This window comes from Amphiprion ocellaris, chromosome 12 (genome assembly GCF_022539595.1).
Source record: "Amphiprion ocellaris isolate individual 3 ecotype Okinawa chromosome 12, ASM2253959v1, whole genome shotgun sequence".
Classification (NCBI taxonomy): Eukaryota; Metazoa; Chordata; class Actinopteri; family Pomacentridae; genus Amphiprion; species Amphiprion ocellaris.
Window position 1 is genome coordinate 10,355,220 of NC_072777.1, and position 23,775 is coordinate 10,378,994.

General features: G+C 37.9%; 3 protein-coding genes across 7 annotated transcripts; all 3 read right to left on the reverse strand.

Annotated features, from left to right (window-relative positions):
• Positions 1 to 1,350: 1,350 nt before the first annotated feature.
• Positions 1,351 to 13,422, reverse strand: si:ch211-51e12.7 (uncharacterized protein LOC336335 homolog). 5 transcript variants are annotated; one of them, XM_035957393.2, is made up of 7 exons: positions 13,246 to 13,422; positions 11,237 to 11,325; positions 10,522 to 10,671; positions 9,590 to 9,724; positions 9,186 to 9,311; positions 6,101 to 6,193; positions 1,351 to 6,012 (listed from the first exon to the last, which is right to left on the reverse strand). In XM_035957393.2, the coding sequence occupies exons 2-6, from the start codon at positions 11,323 to 11,325 to the stop codon at positions 6,109 to 6,111; spliced, it is 585 nt and encodes a 194-aa protein (XP_035813286.1). In that variant the 5' UTR covers positions 13,246 to 13,422; the 3' UTR covers positions 1,351 to 6,012; positions 6,101 to 6,108. The 5 variants fall into 5 exon arrangements, with proteins under 5 accessions (XP_035813286.1, XP_023146343.1, XP_023146342.1 ...); XM_023290575.3 differs by having other exon boundaries at positions 6,079 to 6,193; XM_023290574.3 differs by having other exon boundaries at positions 1,351 to 6,193.
• A 195-nt stretch (positions 13,423 to 13,617) lies between these two features.
• msgn1 (mesogenin 1) lies at positions 13,618 to 15,632 on the reverse strand. Its single transcript, XM_023290578.3, has one exon. It carries the CDS (start codon positions 14,580 to 14,582, stop codon positions 14,148 to 14,150), a length of 435 nt encoding a protein of 144 aa, XP_023146346.1. The 5' UTR covers positions 14,583 to 15,632; the 3' UTR covers positions 13,618 to 14,147.
• A 129-nt stretch (positions 15,633 to 15,761) lies between these two features.
• LOC111582079 (GEN1 Holliday junction 5' flap endonuclease) lies at positions 15,762 to 23,762 on the reverse strand. The gene is made up of 13 exons (XM_023290561.3): positions 23,476 to 23,762; positions 23,175 to 23,376; positions 22,309 to 22,485; positions 21,118 to 21,228; positions 20,963 to 21,036; positions 20,751 to 20,836; positions 20,396 to 20,546; positions 19,902 to 19,938; positions 19,738 to 19,818; positions 19,523 to 19,653; positions 19,353 to 19,414; positions 18,003 to 18,152; positions 15,762 to 17,452 (listed from the first exon to the last, which is right to left on the reverse strand). The coding sequence occupies exons 1-13, from the start codon at positions 23,634 to 23,636 to the stop codon at positions 16,134 to 16,136; spliced, it is 2,742 nt and encodes a 913-aa protein (XP_023146329.2). The 5' UTR covers positions 23,637 to 23,762; the 3' UTR covers positions 15,762 to 16,133.
• Positions 23,763 to 23,775: the final 13 nt, after the last annotated feature.

Sequence of the window (23,775 nt, forward strand, 5' to 3'; positions counted from 1 at the left end):
GTGCTATCACACATACTGTTAGCAAATGTATGGCGGTTCAACATATCGGTTATTGAGTTTCTCAATTATCAAAAAAAAAAAAAAAAAAAAGATAAAACAATTAATGTTGACATCAGCCCTAAAAAGCCCATATTGGTTAATCCCTATATCTATTACCCCGCACTACCCCCACATTCTCTCTATCCCCCCTTTCCTTTCCTTTCACCTCTCTAAAAAAAAAAAAATAAAAAATCATATTTCTGCATGTATCAGATCTGAAGACTTCGTGTCTCATTTAAGAGTTTTCAGGTTTTTGAAGATTCCTAAAATGAGCTGAATTTGAATTATTTTCAGGTGATGCTGTTTCTAAATATTACAAGATTCATTATCAGAGGAGACAAATGACATTTTAAATTTTAAATATTTTTAAGAGGAATTTTTGACAGTTCATTGTTTTTATGAGTCTTCACAGATAATCTGACTTTTTACTTTTCATAATGTTGGACTTGTTTTGGAGTGTTTTATTCTGTAAAACATGATGAATATTCTGGACTTTTAAAATACCCTGTGCAATATTATTCTGTATACAAATACTGGGAGGACATATGCTACATTGGTATTTTTCTACTTAAATAAAATCTGTGCAATATAATTTGTTCAATATTAATACTTATGTCAACATTTCCATTTATGAAAGAATCTGTGCAATGCCGCTGGCATGTGCAAAAATGTAATTTCTGTAATTAGTACTTATGTATATCTTGTATTATTTTGGTTATTTTATTATTTTTGTACTACTTTTCCAAAATGTTTCCACTATCTTTGCTGCTGGAACAATGCAAATGTCCCCATTGTGGGACTGATAAAGGCTAATTTTATCTTATCTTACAAGACATTTATTCCAAATATTTGCACTGAATCAAGCTTTTACAAAAAATGACTCTTTCGTGTCAAAGTGAAGACAGATTTTAACAAAATAATGTCAACAGATACACAATATAAAAAGGTCACATTAGTGATTGCATAAGTATTTACCCCATTCAAACCACTGTTTAGTAGATGCATCTTTGGCTGAATGGAAAGTTCTTTTCTTTATATTCTTGTCAAATAAAAAAGCCAAATCAAGTTGTTCCACATTAAAATAAAAAAAAAAAAAATAATTCAACACCGTACTTCCTCGAAGTCCCAGAGATTCACACATCGAGTTTGAAATGAATCGGATGAACAGTTTGTTGAGATAATTGAAAAACACAAAAAAGATTCTGGAATTCTGCTGTAGAGCTCATTGATAATCAAAGTGTGTTTGTTTTCAACGCGTTACAATGTTATGATATTGGACTGCATTGTCGGACACATGACCAGCACAGAACACTGAATTTGTGTCTTTATTAAATAACTGATATACAAAAAAACAACAACAAAACATTACAAAATTTAAGACAAAAAGTCTCAAAGTTTGAAAACAAAGCAGCACACATTCTGGACAACTGATGCTTTATACTTACGATCATTTTCAGGGGGATTTCCTGGTCAGAGTGCGTTTGTATTATCAGATACTTTTCTTCACTGCTCTATTTAAGCACTGCCGAGGACTTTCCCAGGCTCTTACTCCATTAAACGTCGTTGTCACACATATTATAAGTCATTCAGTGCCTCACCTTTACAGAGGAAGCAGTGCAGACGTTGCAGAGTGACTGCAAACATTTTTATCATCACATTATTAGAGTAGATTTTATACCATTGCAGTGATCCCTTTGCTTATACACTTGTTCAGATTTCTCCTATAAACACCATACCTATTACTAATCCAACTGCCCATGATTATTTGCTATGATCACTTCACCATAATGCACAGACTTCCTTTTGTGCTCCATGCTTACATAAATATGAGATCTGCAAACCTAAATTGTAAAGATGATACACAGCGTATCCACACATACTTATATTTAAGTTCATTTGATATTTATAGATGAGTATTGTCTAAGATGAAGTTCATACAGTTTCTAAAATAAAGCCATTGACTATTTTTCCTGTCAGAGGTGTCAGTGGCTTGATCCCATCTATTAGAGCAACCAACATTAGATTTGCTATTTTCAATGAGACTCTATCAGGAACATTCGCGCTTTAATCAGTAGTTAGAAAACTAGTGTGACAGTAATAATGATGAAGTTTATGATTGAAGGTGGAAATTAAGTTGGTAAAAGCTGGCCACTCTATGATCGGCTCTGCAGCAGGCCTTTTTCACAGCAGACATTGTAACTTGCATATCAGCAGAGGTGTCATTAATAAGTCTGCTTCTGATGTCTCTGTTTAATTCAAATGTGACAGTGAGCCACTGAACCAACATGCACAAAAGCAGCGCCCTGAAAATAATGCACCTTCATGGGATGTCCAATATGTCCTTTTCAAGCTATTAATAGACTTTTGTCTTTCACTCTTTCAATTAGCAAACAAACAAACAACGTACGAGGTTTCATTGTGGCTTATTCCAACCCAGATCATTCCATTTTTAGAACAGTTTCTGCTGGAACATCTCTGCTGTACCTGAAAATGTTATAGCATAAAATACGGATATTCATAAAGACGTGTGAATCTTTGTTTTGACCCACTTCAGCTCATTTTTTTCACTGCTTGAATTTAAAACAGTTGGACTAACAATATCTCAGGAACTATTAAAGATAAACACACAAGATTTTCACTAGTATTTGTCATCCTGCCATAGAATAATAATCTGCAGTATAAGGCATCATGAAAAGTCCCATGTTCGAGCACACCTCTTTATGCACTGACATATTTAATGGTAATCTGATGTACTTATGTGAGCAAGACTTTGATGGTGAAGTTATTCATATAACCATTGTGGAAACTTTGATAGGATCAAAATGGATTCTCTTGGTGTTACACTGAGTAAAAAACTTGGATTTGAAGACAAAACTGTTATAATGTGAGTTTACATTTATAGTAACTGCTGAATAGTTTACCTTTGAGCATCTCTTACAATAAGTAGTAGTGTAATGCACTGAATGCGTGATGTCCAAAGTGCCTGAAAAAGACGAACACCTATATTAAGAATTTGTGTTAACATTGTGTCAAAGTCTGAGATTGTTATGGCAAAAAGACCTTGGTAACGAGATTAATGAGGAAACATGGCAAGAAGTGATTTCAAATGTGTGGTGGACTACAAGGGACGCAAGATACTTGTAGCAGTGAGAAGTATTGTACTTTAAGTCTGCAGCTGCCAGTGATCCATCCTGACAAGAGGAGGCATAATAAAATGTTGATTCCTCTACTGGAAAGACATGATCTTCTGTGCAATTAGATCGAAAAAATATGTGCATATATCAGCAATCGGGCAAAATAAGTTGGAAGTATCTGCATATTGGCAAAAAACCAATACTGTGAATCATTAATTTAAACACAGAGAGCACAGGTGGACGATGAAGCAGGATTAATAGGTTGAAGAGACATGTTGAGCAGAAAGTCAGTTTCTAATGTCTAAAAGGAAAAAACACTATTTTATATATATATAAAATAGTGTGTTTTCCTTTTATATTTCTGTCGTTAATTTAAATAGCGTCCACATCAAAAATTTTCATTTCATGAATTCATCCTTTCACGTTTGACCATAAAATTACAGTAATTTAATGTTTTTAAATCAGCAAACAAAAAGTGCAATAATTTTGCATATATCTGCTATATATGATATTTTTAAAAGGACAAAAAATGAAAAATAATTATATAAATAATAACATATATGAATAATAAACAATACATTGACACTATTATAAATAATAATGAAATAATAAGTTATTTTTCATCTTGACTGTAAAAAAAAAAAAAAAAAACAGGCCAATTAATTTACTACATTTAAATCAGCAAAAAATATAAATATTTTAAAGATATTTGCGGCTACACACGTGGACAAAATTGTTGGTACCTCTCGGTTAATGAAAGAAAAACCCACAATGGTCACAGAAATAATTTGAATTTGACAAAAGTAATAATAAATAAAAATTCTATGAAAATTAACCGGTGAAAATCAGACATTGAAGAAGTAAATTTATCCACTATAAAATTGTACATCGATATTATTTTACACCCCTGAAATTGTTTAAAATGGGATTAATCCAGGACAGAAAGTGTTGGAAATGTAATAAAGCAGAGGGTACATTTTTTCATGCTATATGGGACTGTTCAAGGGTACTTCCTTTCTGGAAGATGCTACTGAAAAAATTGGAAGAGTGGCTTAAATTATCTCTACCAAAATCAACACAGCTATGTCTATTATGAGGATAAGTCTCTTATACCATCAAGCCTTTATAAGTCAGAGGTTAGACTGATTTTAACAGGCTGTATGGTAGGGGCCAGAATCATTTTACATAATTGGAAGAGCCCATGTAAGCCAGAATTTGCAGAATGGCTTTAGCTTATGACAGACAGTTGTTTAGAGAATATGATTGCTAGGGTAAACAATGTCCTAAGTAAAATTAGCCAAATGTGGCAGGTTTTTCTAGCTCGCATTAGTGATGCATAACATCTGTATAAAATCTATGATATTCATGAGAAGTAAAACTGATATGTGACTGCTGCCCCTTTTTTTTGTTTGTTTTTAAAAAAAAAAAAAAAGACTCATGGTCACCACGTATCTTATCCGTATCATTTTAAGCAATATGTCAGTTTCGTTGTTTTTTTAAAATATTCTTTTTAATGCCGTTTGTTTTTGATTGTTTAAGATTAATAAAAACTTAAATGAAAAAAAGGAATTTATTTTCTTAGTTACATTTGGAAAGCAATTTTCAAACTCTACAACTCTGTTCTACTTGGATTAGATTATCTACCAGTACTTTTGTTTTTGAAGTACAACTTGTCACACCAGCTCGATCAGTTCTAAAAATGTCAATGAAAAATACCTTTTTGAATTTCTGTTTTGTTTTGTAATATTGTGAGATGCAGCTACATATGGTTCAGAAAATATCCCTAGCCAACTTCTGCATTATCAATTTTGTTATGCTCAAAGAATTTATGATTTAATTTTTTTTCCCCAGATTTCAACTCACCCATAATTCAGAGATTAAATCTACTTGTCCAGTATTGCTTATCTGGAATCAATAACATGAAAAAAAAATCAGGCTTTTGTCTTCTACTTAAAAAAATTAGAAATACTATTTCGAGTGAAGAATAAGTCTTCCCACCTATATTCATTTTTTTTTTTTAAATTAAGAGAAAAATATATATAATTTAAGAGGGTTGAGTGTCTTTGAAGAGGTCATGTGAGAACTAATGTTAAATACAGATGTGTTTCATATTTGGGAGTTATATTATGGAATGGACTTAGTGATGATTTGAAATTTTGTAGATCTCTGTTGAGTTTAAAAAAAAAAAACATTGAAAGGTAAAATAATTACGGATTACAATGTAAAACGACTGACGTGAAATGAAGAAGAAGAATAATTTAGAGCAAATCTTGTTCTGTTTTTTGTTTGTTTTTTATTTCTTTTATTCATTGTACTACTGATATTCTGGGTTATTTTATGGATTGTACAGGATAAGCAAAAATAAGCCTCGGCTTCAGCCGATTCCTTTTTCGGTTACAGAGCTTAGTAAATTTTTTCTTTTTTGTGAGAAAATGTTTTTACTACCAGCATGTATAATAATTCTTTGTCAGCTGAATGCACACAATTCAATTTTTGTAGTGTAAATTGTAACCAAAATAAAATCATTCTGTAGTTAAGATTCTGACAGCCAAAGTTAACCTTAAATTTCAATGTGTAAAAAAAACTGCACTGAAAGTGAGTGGAAGGGCAATAACAAAAAAATTGCAGAATGTAGTTGATATATTAGTTTAAATTTTCACATACACAATTTTAATTATCTATAGTTTATGGTAGAAAAGTTTCAAGTGAATCAGAGATGTTTGAGCAGAAGTCCTCTGATAATATAAGATTCAAAAACCCAGTACAGATGTACCAATTCACCCATAATCGTCTGTGTCCCGACAGTCCTGGCACACCTACAGCTGTTTCGACATCTGTCCTGAAAGACAGAATCTCCTGGTGTCAGAGAGGCAGGGGGTTAAGGATTAACACACAAGAGGCTCACCTTTGCAAGTGAAGTGCCGAACCTCGGGTGTCACGCCGCTGGTGAAGGAGGGGAGAGATGTGAGGGAGGGCCTGGCTTCCTGGGGCCCGGGAGGTTAACTGTACTGTGTGCCCCCCTTCAGGAGACAACAACAGTCAGTCTGTTACAATCAACCAAAGGGAGCAACAAGCAGGGGCTGCAGAGGCTGAAGAGGCAGCAAAATGTACAGACAGCGCTGAAGAGATGGAGAAAGACAGGAGGGGAAAGTGCAACAGCTGTCTGTGGATATGTACTCATCACCTCTTGGGTCTGTGGCAGTGTTTGACTATTTTGTAGCGTCTGTGTGGTCCAAGCTATGACGTTATTTCATCTAGAAATAAAGCCAAATCCTTGTTTGTCTGAGCCTGCATACAGTATAAATAATAAGCGCTGCTTCTTCATGTAACTGCTCTTTTGCTTTAACAGCAGGCCTTTTTGTTTTATCTTTACAAATTCAGCAATTATCACAGCATGGAAAAGCAGCTACAAGCATTCACACAGACAGCAGAACTTAAAAGAGCTAAATTATTTAGTTTAGTCCAATTTATTTCACTTCCCATCACATGGTGCCATTAAATCAATTCAATCAATTATTTCTCTCTGCTACAAGGTACTGCAACTTCATATGCAACTACATGCATGGCAAGAAATTATCTTTTTTTAAAAAAAATAATATACAGAGAATAGGAGAAGGTACATAAGAATATTAAAATAGAAAGAATTATATAACAAAACTGGTAAAAAAAAATAAAATTAAAATGCACATTAGTGAGATTCTCTGAAACCTCTGGTCCCTTTGAAGTCAGATTGAAAGTGCTGGTGATATTAGAATAGCAAGAAAATATGACAGTCCTTGGTCATATCAGAGTGTTTATTCTTTTCAGATGATGTCCTCCTTTTAGACATGCTACCACTGATTTTGAACTGTGACATGACGTTCAGTCACGAGCATTTCAATGCCTTGAAGTGGAGCGGTTCTGAGTCCTCCAGTCAAATTTACATGGAAGCAGACTTCTTAAAAAACATTTTTGAAGTTGTGTTACAATGAATACAGTTAATATATTACTTTCCCAAACATTTTTTTTCCTGGATTGCAGTTAATTTCAGCCCTCAGCAATGAATTCAGTGAGATCCAGTGAAAAATAGTTACATATAGGCTTTTGGTTCACCAGACAGCAAAAGAATTCCTTATGAGTATTAACTACACGACTCTTTACTTGGAAATGTTAAATACCACAAAAATATTTCATTCTGTTTCAGAGATTACAGATATGTTGTAAACTGTAATGACAACTCTCAGACTTGTTTGTAAATAAACAAAAAAGAAGAAGTTGAGTTTATTTTTAGTTTTATTTTTTTTCTTTCATGACTATCGCATATGTCTTGACGGTTCTCATAAAACACATTCACAGGTTCACAAAAGTTATGTTAATTACAGTGAATAGAGAAGTAACAAAGAAACTAAACACAGTAAGGAGTAATTTCTTATCTTAACTGAAGCAAATAAGAATGGAATTTGCTTTCATTAATAATAACTACTATATAGATATATATGTAATATAAATAGATATATATTTTGACATACTATTCATTTAAAATGCCTTTTTGTCATTACACAATAGATTGCTGGAGACAAACATGAATGTTCCAAACAGCAATACTCAACGTAAAATAGCTGCACATTAAAGATATATCGTATAAAATTAAATACTCATGAATACTTGACAAGTGTGATGTTGTCAAATCACTTGACAAACTGTGGAAGTGTTAAACAATATTTGCTGCACTGTCAGGTGAGGTTATCATACATAAGTATCTCCATGTAACAGTAGGAAAGGTTAGAGAGGTCCAAGGTGAACTAAACTAGTCAACAGTGGTGCTTGAGGGCTGTTGCGCACCTTTTCATTATTTTTTTCTCCTCTTCCCCCACCTTCAAACATACAGTGTCACCCATTTTTTAAATCTTTATTCAGAATCAGGAAAAAGTCTTAAGGCTCACAGGGTGACTGTAACAAGAACCACAGAACATTTAATAAACTTAAACATGGATTTTCCTCCCTTTGAGAACAGTGATTTTAACCTTGTTTTAACAGTTGTTTCTTAACAATGTCAGATCGTCGCTACAGTACCAACAGTATTTACTGGAAACATTAAGTGAGAATGCCATTACATTGTTAAGTTGTGAGTCATTTTATGCATCCTCAGTTGTCATTAGTCATTATCACAACATTTCTTTGCCAGTAGACAGTACCAATAACCAAACATTTGGCCAGTATTTCAACGATACTCAAAAGATACTTTGTGTAACACATAAGTCAGGGGCATTTCATTCACTGCACCACTTTAGGCCCCTTCTACGTTAACAAGTGCTCAGTTATAATTTTTAGGGCAGGCTGTGTTAAAAGCGTCGGCCACCAGGGGGGCCTGGCCACCTCTGGCCTCTGCCAGGTGGGGGGTGAGGCGGAGGAGAGACCGGTCCATTGTGGTAGCTGTGTAAAAGGATAAAATCACACATTGGATTCTTGGCTTTGGCCAATAGGGGGCACACTCTGATAAGAGCAGCCATCTGAACCACTCCAGTGGGGGGTGATCCCCTCTCAATTAAATGTGTACCTTTGAAAGGCAAAATACAGCGTAATGTGTTTTGCAATTGAATCATCCATGCACTATTTAGGAATCTAGCTACAAGAAGTTGAGCAGTAAGTACGTTTTTATTTAGTAACTGACTTTACAATCTCTGACTTAACATTTTCTGTAGTAAGACAAACTATTAAGGCAAAATGCAGCACTGTTTTTCTATTTGATAAATAACTAAGAAATATGTGTGGCTATAAAGTGCAGGTTCAGATAAAGAAAATTAAGCTATAAGGAGACTTAACAGAAAGGAAATGCAGGACTGCATTTGTGTCACAACCCTCAGAGCTTTTGCTCAGTTGCTGCATCACAGAAGCTCAGAAATACAACTGGTGGAAAGCAGCTTACAAGGTGTATGTGAATTCATTCAGGAATCTTACAAGCGTGCAAGCAAAATGCAGAGAATTGTGACTTTTAAAGCTTAAGCGTGATATTAATACTGAAACACCTCTTACCCTCTTGGGCCACGGGGGTGGAAGTGACGTGGAGGTCCAGGGGGTGGCATGCCACGGCCTCGAGGGTGTGGTGGACGCCCTCTGAAACCAGGGTGACCTGGAGGAGGGGGTGGAGGGGGTCCATGCCTGTAATCAACGACAAGTAAAACATTGATATACATTTTTAGGTACATTTTCAGTAACAGAAAACCCATTGTGTTGACTGACGTGATCTACTGTTGATGCAAAATGTAAGATCAGCTGGGTCACCACACTTAAAGGGTTGGCTAGAAAATGCATGGTTTGTGTCCCTACAGAAAGACAGAATTATGAGGACAAAACCCTTTAAGACGTTAGACAATCATCTTCATGTATCTGCCATCTGGGTGTTTGTGCATGTTTTGAGTCTTGTGTGAGGAGGTTACCTGGGCATGGGAGGGAAGGGCCCTCTGAGGTGCATGTGAGGAGGTGGGGGAGGAGGGGGAGGGCCCATGCCCATTGGTCCACCCCTACCTCGGTGACCTCTAAGGTCTGGGTAAGGTCGCATCCTCCCCATTCCTCTGCAAAGGAAGGGAAGTAATTTATCCAAACTAATCCAATTAATGGATACGAGTTATGTATTTTAATTAACCTTAAACATACACATCAATGGCAGCCCTTTAATTTAGGCGCTAAAAAGTGCAGAATTGCCTAAATTACACCATAGTGAGAAACTGAAAGAACATAAAGACTCATCAGATGTTCAACTTTCTGAATGTCCTTCTACTCCTCAAGTGTGACTTTGAGTTTTGTTGGTAAAACCCTAAATCTAAGCTAAAAATGAGAATGCATAACCAAAATGAGTTTATTCTACATCTCTTATAAAAATTTGCCAAAAATATGGTGCTTGCAGTAACCACATCTTATAATAGACAAAAAATTGTGACAAAAAATCAGGAGCTTTTCGGCTGAACTGCAGGTGTGTTCATACCGACCAGGTAGGATAGTTTTGTAATCAAATAAAAAATGCAAGTAGAAAAATATCTATGGTATGTAGGGCCCCCATTCTTTCAAGTACTGGTGAAAACTGTGACCACTTGGAAAATGTTTTATTATACAACTTTTTCATGACAATTCCACTTACGGAAAGTAAATTATCAATAAAAATCAACAAAGAAACCCTGAACTTTTGTTTTTTCATTTCTTTTTGTATGACTTATAACCTGTATCACGTTACACAAAAGAGATTCTGAGTTGTCTCTACTTCTAGCCATGGTTGTGCTGTTTTCATAGAGGTGTAGGACCCAGATACTGCTCAGGGTTCTGGGGGCCACAATGCATACATATATGAAACTGTGCATATTTGAAACATCAGTACCTCATTGGCCCAAAGCCATTCATGGCTGGGTCCTTCATTCGACCCCTCCCACGTCCTGGTGGACCAAAGCTTTTCATCATGCCCCGTCCACCACGCATACCACCTCGGTTCATACGCCCTCCTCGACCACGGCCTCTGAAACCACGACCCCTGAGGAAAAAAGACAACATGAAAACCACCACTAGTCCAAGATCAATCATGTAAAGCTATAATACACAGCACTGCTGAACCCAAAGCTGTGGTGTTATTATTTAAGTCTCTAATACCTCCAGTTCAAAAACTATCCAAATCCAAAACTCAGGAATCACAAATTGCTACCCTTACAAAGACAATTAAACCTTAATCATGCTCAGAATGTGATTTTTTGACATCTTACTTTGCCATAAAAATGCTGAAAGTGTAATTTTGGGGGGAAATAAGCATAAAAGATTGCATTTGGGTTTATTAAGGTCAGGTGTCAGCCTTAGCCAAACATAATTTTGTCATATTTGATGTTCGAGCATCATGAAAATTTTATTTTTTAATCACACAGAGAAGATAAGGTGAGATAAGTGTTACTATAAAAATACAAACAGCATCCTAGTGTTTACCATGACTGCTTCATTTAAAGACACATCAGAGGGAAGTAACAGGAAAAAGACCTAATATGTCATGTTTACTAAGTACTATGTGACCATAAATACATGACAAGATAGTGAGAGAGAAAAGGACGGACCTGGATTTGAGTTCAGTTACAGATTTTTCGGATTCATCCTTGGAAGTTTTAGAAGTTTCTGTGACCTTCTCTTCTGTGTCTGCATCCATCTGAAATGATTCAGTTCCAGTTATACAAAGACGACTGCCAGTATGGAGATCTATATGACATTCGTATTTGAAACACAAATTCAACATATTTTCTATTTGCACATATAAAATGCATTTTTCAAGCTATGCAGCAAGAAGAATTTGAACATCTATTTTAAAAGTAAATTAATGCAGAATTTTGTAGCCACCACTGTTGTCAGTGAGCAGTTTTATGATTTATGATTATGTCGATGATTAATTGATTATTGATTGTTAATGTGGCTGTCCATCTGTTAAGGAAACTGTTTAAAATTTGCATCCGTTTTATCTACAATTTGAAAAAAAAAAACTGTTCAAATGTTGCTCAGAAGAAAAACTTGAAATCTCAAAGCAGCATTTTCAACATTGTTCGGTAATTGGTGGTTCATGCTCATACTAAAACAGGTCACAAGTCTGCAAGTTATTTACAGAGAACTGCTAGTCAAACCTGTTAGCAGGTAAATGAACAGTACCAGAGCTCAGACCAGTACTTTAAATGCAGCATGTTTGTCAATGCTGGTGTGTGTAGTAGGACTGAAGCCTTTTTGAGAGTCTGGGGAAGGATATGAAAAGAAACGGTGGGAGTTATTTGAAGAGATTACATTTCTGACTTGAGCAGCTGCCCCAAAACACCAAATTCCCAGAGGCTTAATATTGCCTTAATAGGAGAATCATATTCTCAAATAAGTTATTTTAGAATGCATTAAAATACAGCCCATCTGTTAAGACTTTTAAGGAACAACACATTAAAGGAAGACAACATTGTAGGTGATAATGATGGCGCAACAAGGTCACCATGAGCTTATTGTTTCACACATTATTGTTGCATCATGGTTGTTTCAGTAAGCAACAAAAGTCTATGCAAGTGTAAAAGAAACTGTTTAAAGCTATAGGATCTTTTTGATCCATTAAAAACGAACGCTTTAATTGATGCAGGTACTGCTTTAATCATATTTGTGACTTCAGTACAGTTTGTTCCAACCTTTCTCTTAACATACATGCAGCTAAAACTGATAATAATAATAATTATCATAAGAATAATTAATCAATCAACAGTTTTGACGTTAAATTGTTCAGTTTTTGTTGGAAGGTGTATGTGGTGATGTTGAAGTGCAGAGAAAGATGTTTTTTGATGATTATCTAGCGCATATATATCAATGAAAGAAGACTTTCGCTATGGATTCACGCATGGATTTTTCAGCATCTGTTTAAATCCAATATACAGACAAACACAGCGGACTCCTGATTGCAGCTCTTGTCTAAATATATTAGTTTATTGAAAAGAAGTAGCAAAACCAAGGCGTTGTATGGCTGTACTACTGCTTAAGATGCACTACATCCTGATAATAGGACTATGAACGTGAAACTTTAAATACTGTGACCGTGGGATGAAGGACAGTCACATATGCATAGATTTCCACTGTGGTATTTACAAGTAAATAACCCTACAGAGCCCAAGGCACGTCGAGCGTCATGGAAAGATTTTTACCCTGAACCCTGAGAGGCGGCTGGAGCTGTGTGAGCTCTTAAATATTAAGCTAGCAGCAAGCAGCAGAGAAGGCCAGTGCAACAAATACACTTCAAGTCTCTGATAATACCATTTAATGCTGCTAATGTTGACCACAGTTGACCCAATTATAACGCAAAGCCTTAGAAGGGCCCCGTCTAATTCCTGGAGTTACCGTCGCACAGTACACCTGATAGCAACAGTATTTGATGTCCAAAGCCGCTGTTTCGTAATATATAATATTCCACAAAGCTCTTAACATTTGTACAGCCACTTTTCTAAGTGAAAATATGACATTAAAAAGCACAACGACATGTATTTCTGTAAGCTAAACGTTAGTGACTCAAGAAAGGGGCGTTTCTGTGCTTTTCAAACGGACAGGAGGAATGACTTACTTCAATTGGTGGTGCAGTCGAGGTAGATTTAAAAAGTAATATACTCTTCCTAGTTGCTAATAAAAATAAAATGTAATAGAAAAATAAAAATGAAACGTACAAGATTTACTACAGCTTCTGAGGTTCCTTAACGCTTTGAAATGGCGGCTTAGTCAGACATCCCAGGTTGGGATTTCTTTGTGAGAAAAACATTACAAGACGGCCACGCCCATCGGGAAGAATACAGGTTTCTCATTGGCTGCTTGGCGCCCTCATTCAACTGGCGCTCAGGATTCTGGCATTCTGATTGGAGGACTCGACTGACGTGCTTCCAATTGTCTTCAACCTCAAGACGGTTCATTAATTAACTGGGCCACAAGTTCAACACACAAACACAGATTTATTGCAGACGTTGAAAATGTATTTGTATGTAACCCGGATCTGACACACAGAATACAGTGAATGGAGAAATGCGTGATGAACTGGTTACTTTTTTAAAAAAAATCTGTAGATTTCAGGCACAACCAAACAAAAATATCACACAACTTCTTCATATTCTAGCATACACACGAAACAACGTACAAAAGATTAAAACAGTCCCAACAAATCTAAATTAGCTGGTAAGATAAACATAGGAATATTAGAAAGATTCATTAGTAAAGTTGTATTTCACACTCTTTAAAAAAAAAGAACTCTAAGCTATAAGTTCAAACACTGAATTCATAATTCCAACAAAGGCAGCCTCATATACAAAATATATCACCAAGTGCCTCATAGACAATATTTACATCATGAGTGTGGGGAAAAACAGAAAGAAAAATATTAAATGAAACCGCATGATTGAGTTTTAAAGTTGCTACGTTTGTCATCAGAGTCCGGATGAGAGTAAACCGTGTGCGTAAAAGCGGTCCATTGTGCGTCCGTTACGCGCGGCTCAGTATGTCCGAGAGCTTGTTGATGTATTCAATGGTGTATTTGAGCGTTTGTATCTTGGTCAGGGGCTGGCCTCTCTTGCTGTAGTCTGGCGGCAGGTAGTCACGGAGCTGGTGCAGAGCCTCCGCAAGGCTCCTCATCCGCATCTTCTCCCTCTCGCTGGCCTTCATGCGTCTTTTGGTGGACATCTTTGTCTTGCTTTGCCTTTGCGCCACCGGAGTCACTTTGCGCCCCCTGAAGCCAAAAGAGAAATCCTTGATCTCTTGGTGGTCGCTGGAGTAGCACATCTCTGGTGAGGAGCACATGGAGTCCATGGCAGACTCCGGTGAGGAGGAGGACTGCAGTGACTCCTGATTTTCTCCAAAAGCGCTCTCATGACACTTCCACTCAGACAGTAATTTGGCTGTAACATCCTTCAGATCCATGTTACAAATCCAGACGGCCGCGCAACAAGGATGACATTCAGGGTGAATGACAGGCAGATCGTGTGAAAGTGATTTTGGCCAAAGCGTTTTTATATAGAAGCAGATCTCCGGAGGTTTATGGGTTCACAGCTCAGGCGAAAAAAAAAAGTTCAAAGAAATCCGCAAGTGCCAAAATGCGACCCTCCAAGAAGGAGCTCGTTCGTTATCACTGGGGTGTGAATAAGGCTAAATAGACGGATAATGTGATAGAAAGACAAATAATTAGATTCCTTTTGTGGGAAATTACTCCTAAAGTCTGCATGACGACAATTGTCAGTTTGATGTGATCTGTCTAATGAAGCAATGGGAGGATGCTGTTTCACCTGACATCCTCACACCTCTCTGGCAAGCCAGGCCTGCGTGTGTCTTCAGACTGGAAGCTAAATAGCCAGAATAAAGACCATAGACCAGAATCATTATTGACTTTTAAAAATAGAACCAGATTGTCTTAAATAAATACATTTTATATGGGCAAGGAAATGCAGAATCTGCCTTTTTCCTGTCTGGAAATGGGAAAGTTGTTTAATATATTTGTCCTTACTCAGACCTAAATCCTGTTTTCCTTTAAATGTGTATAAATGCCACCTGGAGCAATGCAATTCTTCTCCAGGGCAGTTTGACCTAAGTTTCCCATCAAAGTTTCAAGAAATTTGCTCAACACACTTGACAAGTTCAACTGGAAAACAAGCTGCATCATCCTGACAATCTGCTATGTTGTTCTATGTATATCGTCTCTTATTCTAATAAAAATAAGATTAAAGAGCCAGTGCTGTAGGACTCGGTTGTTATTTGGGCAGAGGATGCAGCTGTCACCAAGCTCCTGCCAGACCTTTCATGTCTGAAAAGGTGTGAGCCCTCACTCATGATCAAGGGGACCAACACTGGTGGGTTGTAAAACCAATGGCTCAGCGTCCTCTGTCCCCGTCAGCTGCAGTGCCTTCTCCCTTCAGCTCTGTGAAGTTCCAGTTAGCTTGTCACAGAACACTGGGACAAAACAAGCACATGTGGTGCCATCAGTGGGCTTTTCTATACTCAAACTGTGCTAATACACAAAAAAGGAGAAAGATACATAAATGAATCATTGGTTAGAAAAGCCTCAAGGTCAAGGTTCAATAAATAGCTTCTCTGGAGCTTTCAAACTCTGCTGCATTAATAATTATCATTTAATACGTAAAACTCTGTACACAATTTCCTTGTCTATTTTACAGAATCAGTTTCATTTATGAACACAGTGTAACATTATGTCAAGATTCAGATTTCTTGATTAAGTATTTGGTGTATAAAACATAAAAAACAGTGAAAATCCATCAGATTCCTGCCTGAATGTCTTATCAACACTCCATAATCACATCTTAAAGTAATTAACATTGGAGCCATCAAAAGTCTGGCATCTGTGCTTGAAAACTGACTTAAATTATGACTTGACCATCCACAATGTGTTACAGCTCCTTTGAAAAAAACTTACTGAACAGAATTTCAACGAATGCATGTCCTTATTCTGCATCCTGCTGCTCACTTCAGGAATTTCAGCCTCAGTCTCTCAGCCAGTGGCAGCGGACTCTCACTGCAGATCACTGAATCGTCACTATCTAACACAGTGATAGGTGATGCTGGAGCCTGAAGAAACACATCATCATCCACACTAGCAGGTGGGACATCCTGACATCTGGTTTTAGCTGATGCAGGTGTGCCGTTTTCAGTCTCGACCCTGTGGCTCTGAGATGCTACCTGATGACTGTGAGAAGCTTTTGCAGCTGGCTTGTTTGTTTTAGGGATAAAAACTAGTTTCAGGGGCAAGTCTGAACTAAAGCTGCCCTTGATCTTGTTTGTGGACTTTGTTTTTGTTTGTCTTTGAGGTCCGGACTGCTGGTTTTCTACATTGCTGTCCTCGCTGGATGAACACACGCTCATACAAACACTCCTCTTGATGGTCTGTGGAACGGTCATGTCAGTCTTGGTGCCTTGACCCGGGTCAGAGTGGCACCTCTGTGGTGGGACAGTGGATGATGAAATAGCTGTCCTGACAAATTTATATTTCTGAGGAGGCTTTTTGGAGCCATTGGATGTTTCATTTGTCTTATTTTGAGCTTGTACTGTAGGCTTTAGCAGCTCTTTTGAACTTTGAGTCTTGTATGTGAGTGGTTCATTGTTGTGAACAGCACTTTCCTTCCCTGACAACTTAGTGTAGTTGTGACCTTTTCTGAAGACCTGTCCATCAGGCTTTAATTTGGAACTGTATTCAATAGTAGGTAACACATAGTTTAGCTGTTCTGGTACCACGTCATTGTATACCTGCACCTGATTCATAGATTTAGCCATATTCCCCATGAGCAGCCTGTCCCTTAGAGGACACTCTGTGTAACACAGATTGCCCTCTTTGACATCACCTGAGATGTGCTTTGTGTCTTCCCCCTCTGTTTTCCTGACATGACTGTCTGTGGCTTTATTTAGCTGGGGCTGTGTGGTGTGGTTTGCAGCCGCTTGTGGAGTTGGAGAGGATGTGAAGGACAGAGCTTCCCAGTCAATATCACTCAGGTGGAGAGCATCAATAACAGCAGAGACAGAAGGTGAAGCAGCAGCCTCTGACTCAGCATGAGATAGAGGGACTTTGGGGTAATCATGCAGGCTGCTATCTTCATTTTCCTTTCGATGCTGCTTCTGGCTCACTGGAGTGTCCAAAATGATTACTTCTGGTTCGTCTGTGTTTGAAATGGTAGGAATCAGTGTTTCTGGTTGAGATGAAACACTCTTAAGGGTCATCTGAGCCAAGAGATCTGAAATACCATCAGAGACTTCTGATGGCTTCTCCTTTTTACTTTTTGGTTTCTTCTCTGTAAAAGTAAATTGAGACAGAATTTTAGAAGACTCTCAGAAATGATCGGAATGAGCTAACCGCTAATCCCAATACATTCACTATGGTATCTGTCGATTGCAGAGCCTTTTCTATCCCTAGTTTTCCTTCATATGAGGAGGTGAATCTCTACAGCATTGATAATCAGTGGGAGAGAAGCTCAACTTGCATAAAGTGACAGTGAAGCCTGTGAGACAGACACCTCTCAGCTGCATCAAAGCCTTTGGCGTGAACTGGCCGAGCTGCCAAACTCTACATTTTCAGGTGTCAGAGCTGCTGTAATAGACAGCCTTGAAAAACAAGTCAAAGCTCCAGGTGCCTTTGATCAGGACGCCCTTCTCAGTACAGCGTGGGACGTCTTGGACTCGTGAAATTAGTAAAGAAGCTTTAATTGTGGAAAAAAATACTATATTTGCTGTCATTTATAGTTAATTGTACATATATCTTCACAGACAAATGTTATATTGTAATGAATATATGTTTATGAATTAAGAAGCATTTAAAGTACATATTATAAATGGTTGTCTTACTCTTGGTCTTGTTCTCCTCAGCCAGAGCTTTGTTTCTCAGATAGCTCTCCACCACCTCTGGGTAGGCCACACGAAACAGAGACTGTTCCTCCACTGTCCTCACCTCATGTTGATCCTCTGCAGGCCAATCCTCAGGAAACACATAATGCTCTGCAGAAAAAGCATCAAGGTTGGACGTCAATAAGCCTGGCATTTCCCTCACATACAGAAAATGCAGTCCACTCCTTTACCTTTACTATAGAGCTGCAATTACCATTTTTTTGCTCTACAAAACACGAGAAGAAAAAGCTCCTAGAACATAAAATTACATGATCAAACCATCCAACGCCTTGTTGTCGTCTGACCAACAATCCAAACCCTCCTAATATTGATTTCACTAGAATGTTAAAAATGCATCCGCAAATTCTCACATCTGAGGACCTGCAACTTTCAAATTTTGAAAATTGTGCTTGAAAAATGACCTGAATGATTATTGGAATATCAAAAATAATCACCCATTAATTTTCAATTGATCAACTAACATATTGCAGCTCTTGGTTCTCTACCGGAGGATTTGTTGATGATATCAACATGATCAGAGGACAATTTAAATAAAGTAAATACATTCTTACAGAAAATTCAAATATTTTACCCCTTTAAAACATAAATGCAATCAAAAAATTTCTAGATAATTACATGTTGGTTGTGCAGAATACTGGCGTGATAATGTACTTCTAGAATTTACATGCAAAAAAATTAAACTTTATTGTCTCAATTCTTCAATCAAGACAGGATGAATAGGTTATTTAACCAGGTAACTGCATTTTACAGTCCCTCCTAAAACTGCAAGGGACTGTTTTTAATAGTGTTTCTATTATAAATCTATACATTTGTAATCAGTGACTTCCAGAGATGATGCTGTTGAATCTTCAGTGATTTAAGTTATATTTCTAGCCATGATATAATAATTTAATTGTACAAAAATATTTGGTTTTGTAGCCCAATAAATGAGGAAACACAATCTGAGTTAGTTGATTCAGACTTTGTCAGGCCAGTCACGTCAGACGGGCTTGTTAGTGATGTGGACTTTGATATGACAGATTTCCCAGGTCAGGGAGGAAGCCAGTTTAGCACCTAGAGGCTGCTGTGACTGATCTGTCACCTCTGAACCCCACCTCACAGCCCGTCACTAACAGACAACCCGGTGACGAGCACCCTGCACCCCAACCTCCACTTAGCGCAGCAGTCCTGTCAGTCAACCCAGGATTGTATTTTTGAATATATCCCCTTTTTTCCTTTTTCTTAAAATGTGAACCCACGAAGATGACGTGAAATCGGAGCGATACTGATTACACAAAGATTTAAACTGACCTGGTGTACTCCAGATGACTTCAAAGCAAGCAATGGCATTCCTCACCCTTGGTTTTAATATTCTTTAGTGGAGAGAAAAAAAGTTTTGATGTTATGATGTGTGTAATGAAACTCCCTTTAAAACAACAATATCCTTGCAGTGACATATATATTTTTTGCTTTAGGAGTACCGAATAGGCTTAATTTGGGAGGTCATCTCTCTTCCGTATTTTCTGTTCATCAACGCTGTGTAGGTCATCAAAACTAAAACCTTTTCGCTGGTGTAATGCTTCGGCCACTCCATCTTGTCAAAGGCAAATTTCTAGAGAAAAATAAATTTTTACATGCAGTTCACCAAACGGATAACCAGACATTTAAATGAACAAATCATCTATTAACCAATTACCTGCATCAACAGCATGTTTGGCTGTCTCCTCTTGAAATGTGACACAGGCTTATCCTTGGAAACCAGGAACTCACTAATGATCTGGAAGACACAGTTCAAGTATTCAAAAATGACTCAGATGATTATATCAGTGATTTTTAAAAAGCAGAACAAAATAACTGTACCTCTGTAAAAGGGAACTGTTGACTTGCCAGAGTTTTCCTAAAAAAAAGAGATTTGACACTTGTAATTGAATGCCTGCTAGGAGTTTTTAGAGTCCTTGTTGACATCTGGAATTGGTTTTCCAACCAACATTCAAAAACTCCAAGATATTATTATCATAGAAGATTTAGAAAACTGGAAAAAAAAAACATGTTTGACTATCTGGAACCACTTGTGTTTTTTTGTCATCATGATTTGGAGTAAACTTGCAACAATGTTATAAATTAATTATTCTTATAATCAACAAATAAATTCTTCATCTAACCATTTCAGTGCTTTTGAACCATTATTAGTTACATCACTTCCTCAAACTGACTCACCAGAAAAACTAATAGACTGACTAACATGTTGATAAGCTGAATTCAGTTTCTCATTTTGCAGTCCAGTCTTTTTGATTTTCATTTTCTGCATTTATGTGACACAGTTAAGCTGCAGATATTTCTAGAGAGGTGTGTACCTCCTGATGTTTGCCTCAAAAGACAAGGCCTGGTGGGTCTGCTCATAGCGGTGCCAGTCACAGGGACACTGGTAATCGAAGTCCTGAGGTTGACAGAATCGCTGGCTGTTGCAAAGTGAACAGCCGCCGCGCTCATGTGCCTTCGCTGAGCCTGAGAGCAAAAGACAACGAGTCAGAGGAAATATTTGAGAATGCACACAATAAACATGGTTGTCAGATGCATGTTGACCCTAGAAAAATCTCTCACACACGTGTATGTTTTAACAAGACAGATTAAAATGGCCATGTGTGAGACATGCCACCACCCCCTCTTTGTTTTTCACAACACGGGGTCACAGTTCAAAGCAGCACTCACCTGGATGACGACATAAGTTGCAGTGAGGAACCTTCTTCACAACTCCTTCAGACACACCTAGGTTTTCCTCCCTCCACCGGATGAACCTGTGGCCATTCAAGAAACGTTGCAGCAGCACAAACATAGCCTTAAATTCAGTCTACGCACAGTAAAAAATACACTTACTGGCAATCATAAGACAAGAGAATAATCAACAGCGTGTGTTTTTGTACCTCTGCAGAAGTGTTTGTCCTCTCAGTGTCTGGATGAGCTTCAGGGCCTGCTCTTTGCCAACACCTGGTATGCCCTTATAGAAGCATTAAAAATGCACAGTTAACATAGCAGTGGCCTCGATGAGGCAAATTTCAGATAAAGATGTCCTTCCTACCTTGGGAATATAATCACAGCCAAGGAGAATGCCCAGACCAACAAGGTTCTCTCTGGACAGATGTAACTCTGTTTGCACTCGAGAAGTCTGGTAACAGTCGACCTGAGGGTCCTGGAGGATAAAGACAGAAGCAAAGCTCAGCAAGTGATTTTTTTTTTTTTTTTTTTAAAACATTCAAATGAAACGGCCTTCCTGTTAGTAGTTCAAACTACAGACTAAGTATTATTTTAATGACATAGTCTAGTAATTGGCAAAATACCTGATAGAGTAGCAAGTAACTGCATCATATAATCCCAAAGAGTTACACTTGCAGAAGAAGAAAAACAATCATATCTTTCCATTGGTTGCAATCAGTGAATCATTTGTATTTTTACTTAATTCACTAACAAAATATAGATCATCAAAATTCAGATGCTTTTATTTTGTCTGCTAGTTGATTATTTAAACAACAGATGAGTATTTTGTATTCAAACAGACAAACTGAACCAAATAGAAAATTCTTATGCCATTGGGGAAATGTCCTTTAAAGATTTGGTTTGAATGATTTTAGGTGATATAGTTTTTCCAAAAAAGGCTCAATTACTTGGTTAGAAATTGTTCAATGACATATATGCCTGCTCCATCGTTAAAAAAAATAAAGTTAAATCATGAATAACAATCCGCCACAATATTAAAATAACTTGCTAAACTTTGTTTAGATACTCCTGGTTCTGCAAAGACAGATTTGAACTTTCAGGGCAAGAACATATGATCTCTGGGGGTGTTCTGTGAACTAGGACAGCATATTGGGATCTGGAGACTTTGGACGCCAAGTTAACAACTCAAGGTTTAACAGCAGAACATTGCCTTGTAACAAGATGATCAATATTATTCACTTCACCCATCAGTCGGTGGTTTTAATGTTGTAGCTGATTGCTGTATGTACAATACACAAATAAGACAGCCCTAAAAAGGAGTGTCTGACAGCTGTCAAACACTGGGAATCGACTAGGAATTTGTGTTGGAATTAGTACAAAAATCGCAGGTTTAACAATCACACAAGTTTTACCTTTGGAGAACCAACAATCACAAGCATAAAATTCAATTCCCACAGGAGGAACTAAATAAGCCTTTTGAATAAACTATTAAACATATCCACGTCCAGAAATTTGGGTTAAATTTTCCCCCAGATATTGAGGTGAAAAAACATACTTTGCTGTTCATATTGAAGTTCCTGTAGACAGTCCGGGCGCCGTACAAGAAGGCGTCGCCATCATTAGTGATGCAGCCGTCCACCACACCCTGTGAATCCAGGTACGCACACATGGCCTCAGCCTCCCCAGCAGCTGTCACCCACGGTACACCCAGGCAGTCCAACATCTCTGCACACTACAGAGAGGACAGGCAGGTAAGAGAATGTGCTGGAAATAACACTGACATTTCATAACTTTCTGACATTTCATAGACCAAACACCTGATTGATTATAATAGTTAGTTGCAGCCTTACTGTGAAAGGGCCTTATAATCACTCTGTATACAAATAAATATACCAATCAGGCAAAACATTATGACCACCTGCCTAATATTGTGATAGTCTCCTTTATGCTACTGAAACTCCTCTGACCCAGTGGGGAATGGACACAGGACCTCTGGGGATGTTTTGTGGCACCAGTGAATTCTGTGGGTCCTGTGGGTTGCAGGGTGGGACCTACCTAGATCAGACTTATCCTGGCAGATCACACAGATGCTCAATAAGATTTAGATCTGGGGAGTGTGAAACCCAGGTGAACACCTTAGCTCTGTTGTGTTCTCCGGGCCACTCCTGAACAATTTTTGCAGTGTGTTGGGGTGCATTGTCCTGCTGGCATCAAGGACTGCTGTTGCCATGGGGGGTTGTTTGACCTACAATGTTTAGGTGGGTGGTACATGTCAAACATCCACATGAATGTCAGGACTCAAGGTTTCCCAGCAGAACATTGCATTATGACAAGATGATCCACTTCACCTGTCAGTGGTCATAATGTTGTGGCTAATGTGTGTATTTGTACAGTCTGGAGGAGAGAGTAGGACCAACCAACCTCTCGAAGTACAGCTTTAAAGCGCCCTCTGCTGGTGCTTGTTGGCTTCGACTTTGGAGCAGAAGCTTTTTTGAATCCTCCGTATCTGGTTTCTGTCCTCTTGCTTATGGTTTCTGCTTTAAGTTTGGGAGCTTCTCCTTCCACGACAAAGACGAGCTTCACCCCCATCAGTGTGAGGGACGACACCCGGAAAAACAGATTCCTGGACACAAAATGGCACCACATTGGAGTTACTGACCACAAGCTAATGTACAGATTAACTGTAAAGAATCTGTAGAGAGGAAGAATTTGTGAGTGTTACCTCAGATGGGGCTTCGTAACTCTCCCCATCATCGCTTGGACGTGCTGAGCCTCGCAAACCCACAAACTCAAGTCAACGGCCAGCGTCTTTCCGCTCAAACTGTACAGTGGCACCGACTCACGAACCGGCTCGACGATGGACCATAAGTCGTGAACCCCCATAATCACAACAAAAGTTATTCTAACCAAATAAACGCGAAAAAAATGTACAAAATGCGGTCACACTTAAACAACACAAGACACGACAACGAGTCGGAATTTTCAAACAGTGGCGCCGTTAGGCCGCGTTCCAATTCGTTCA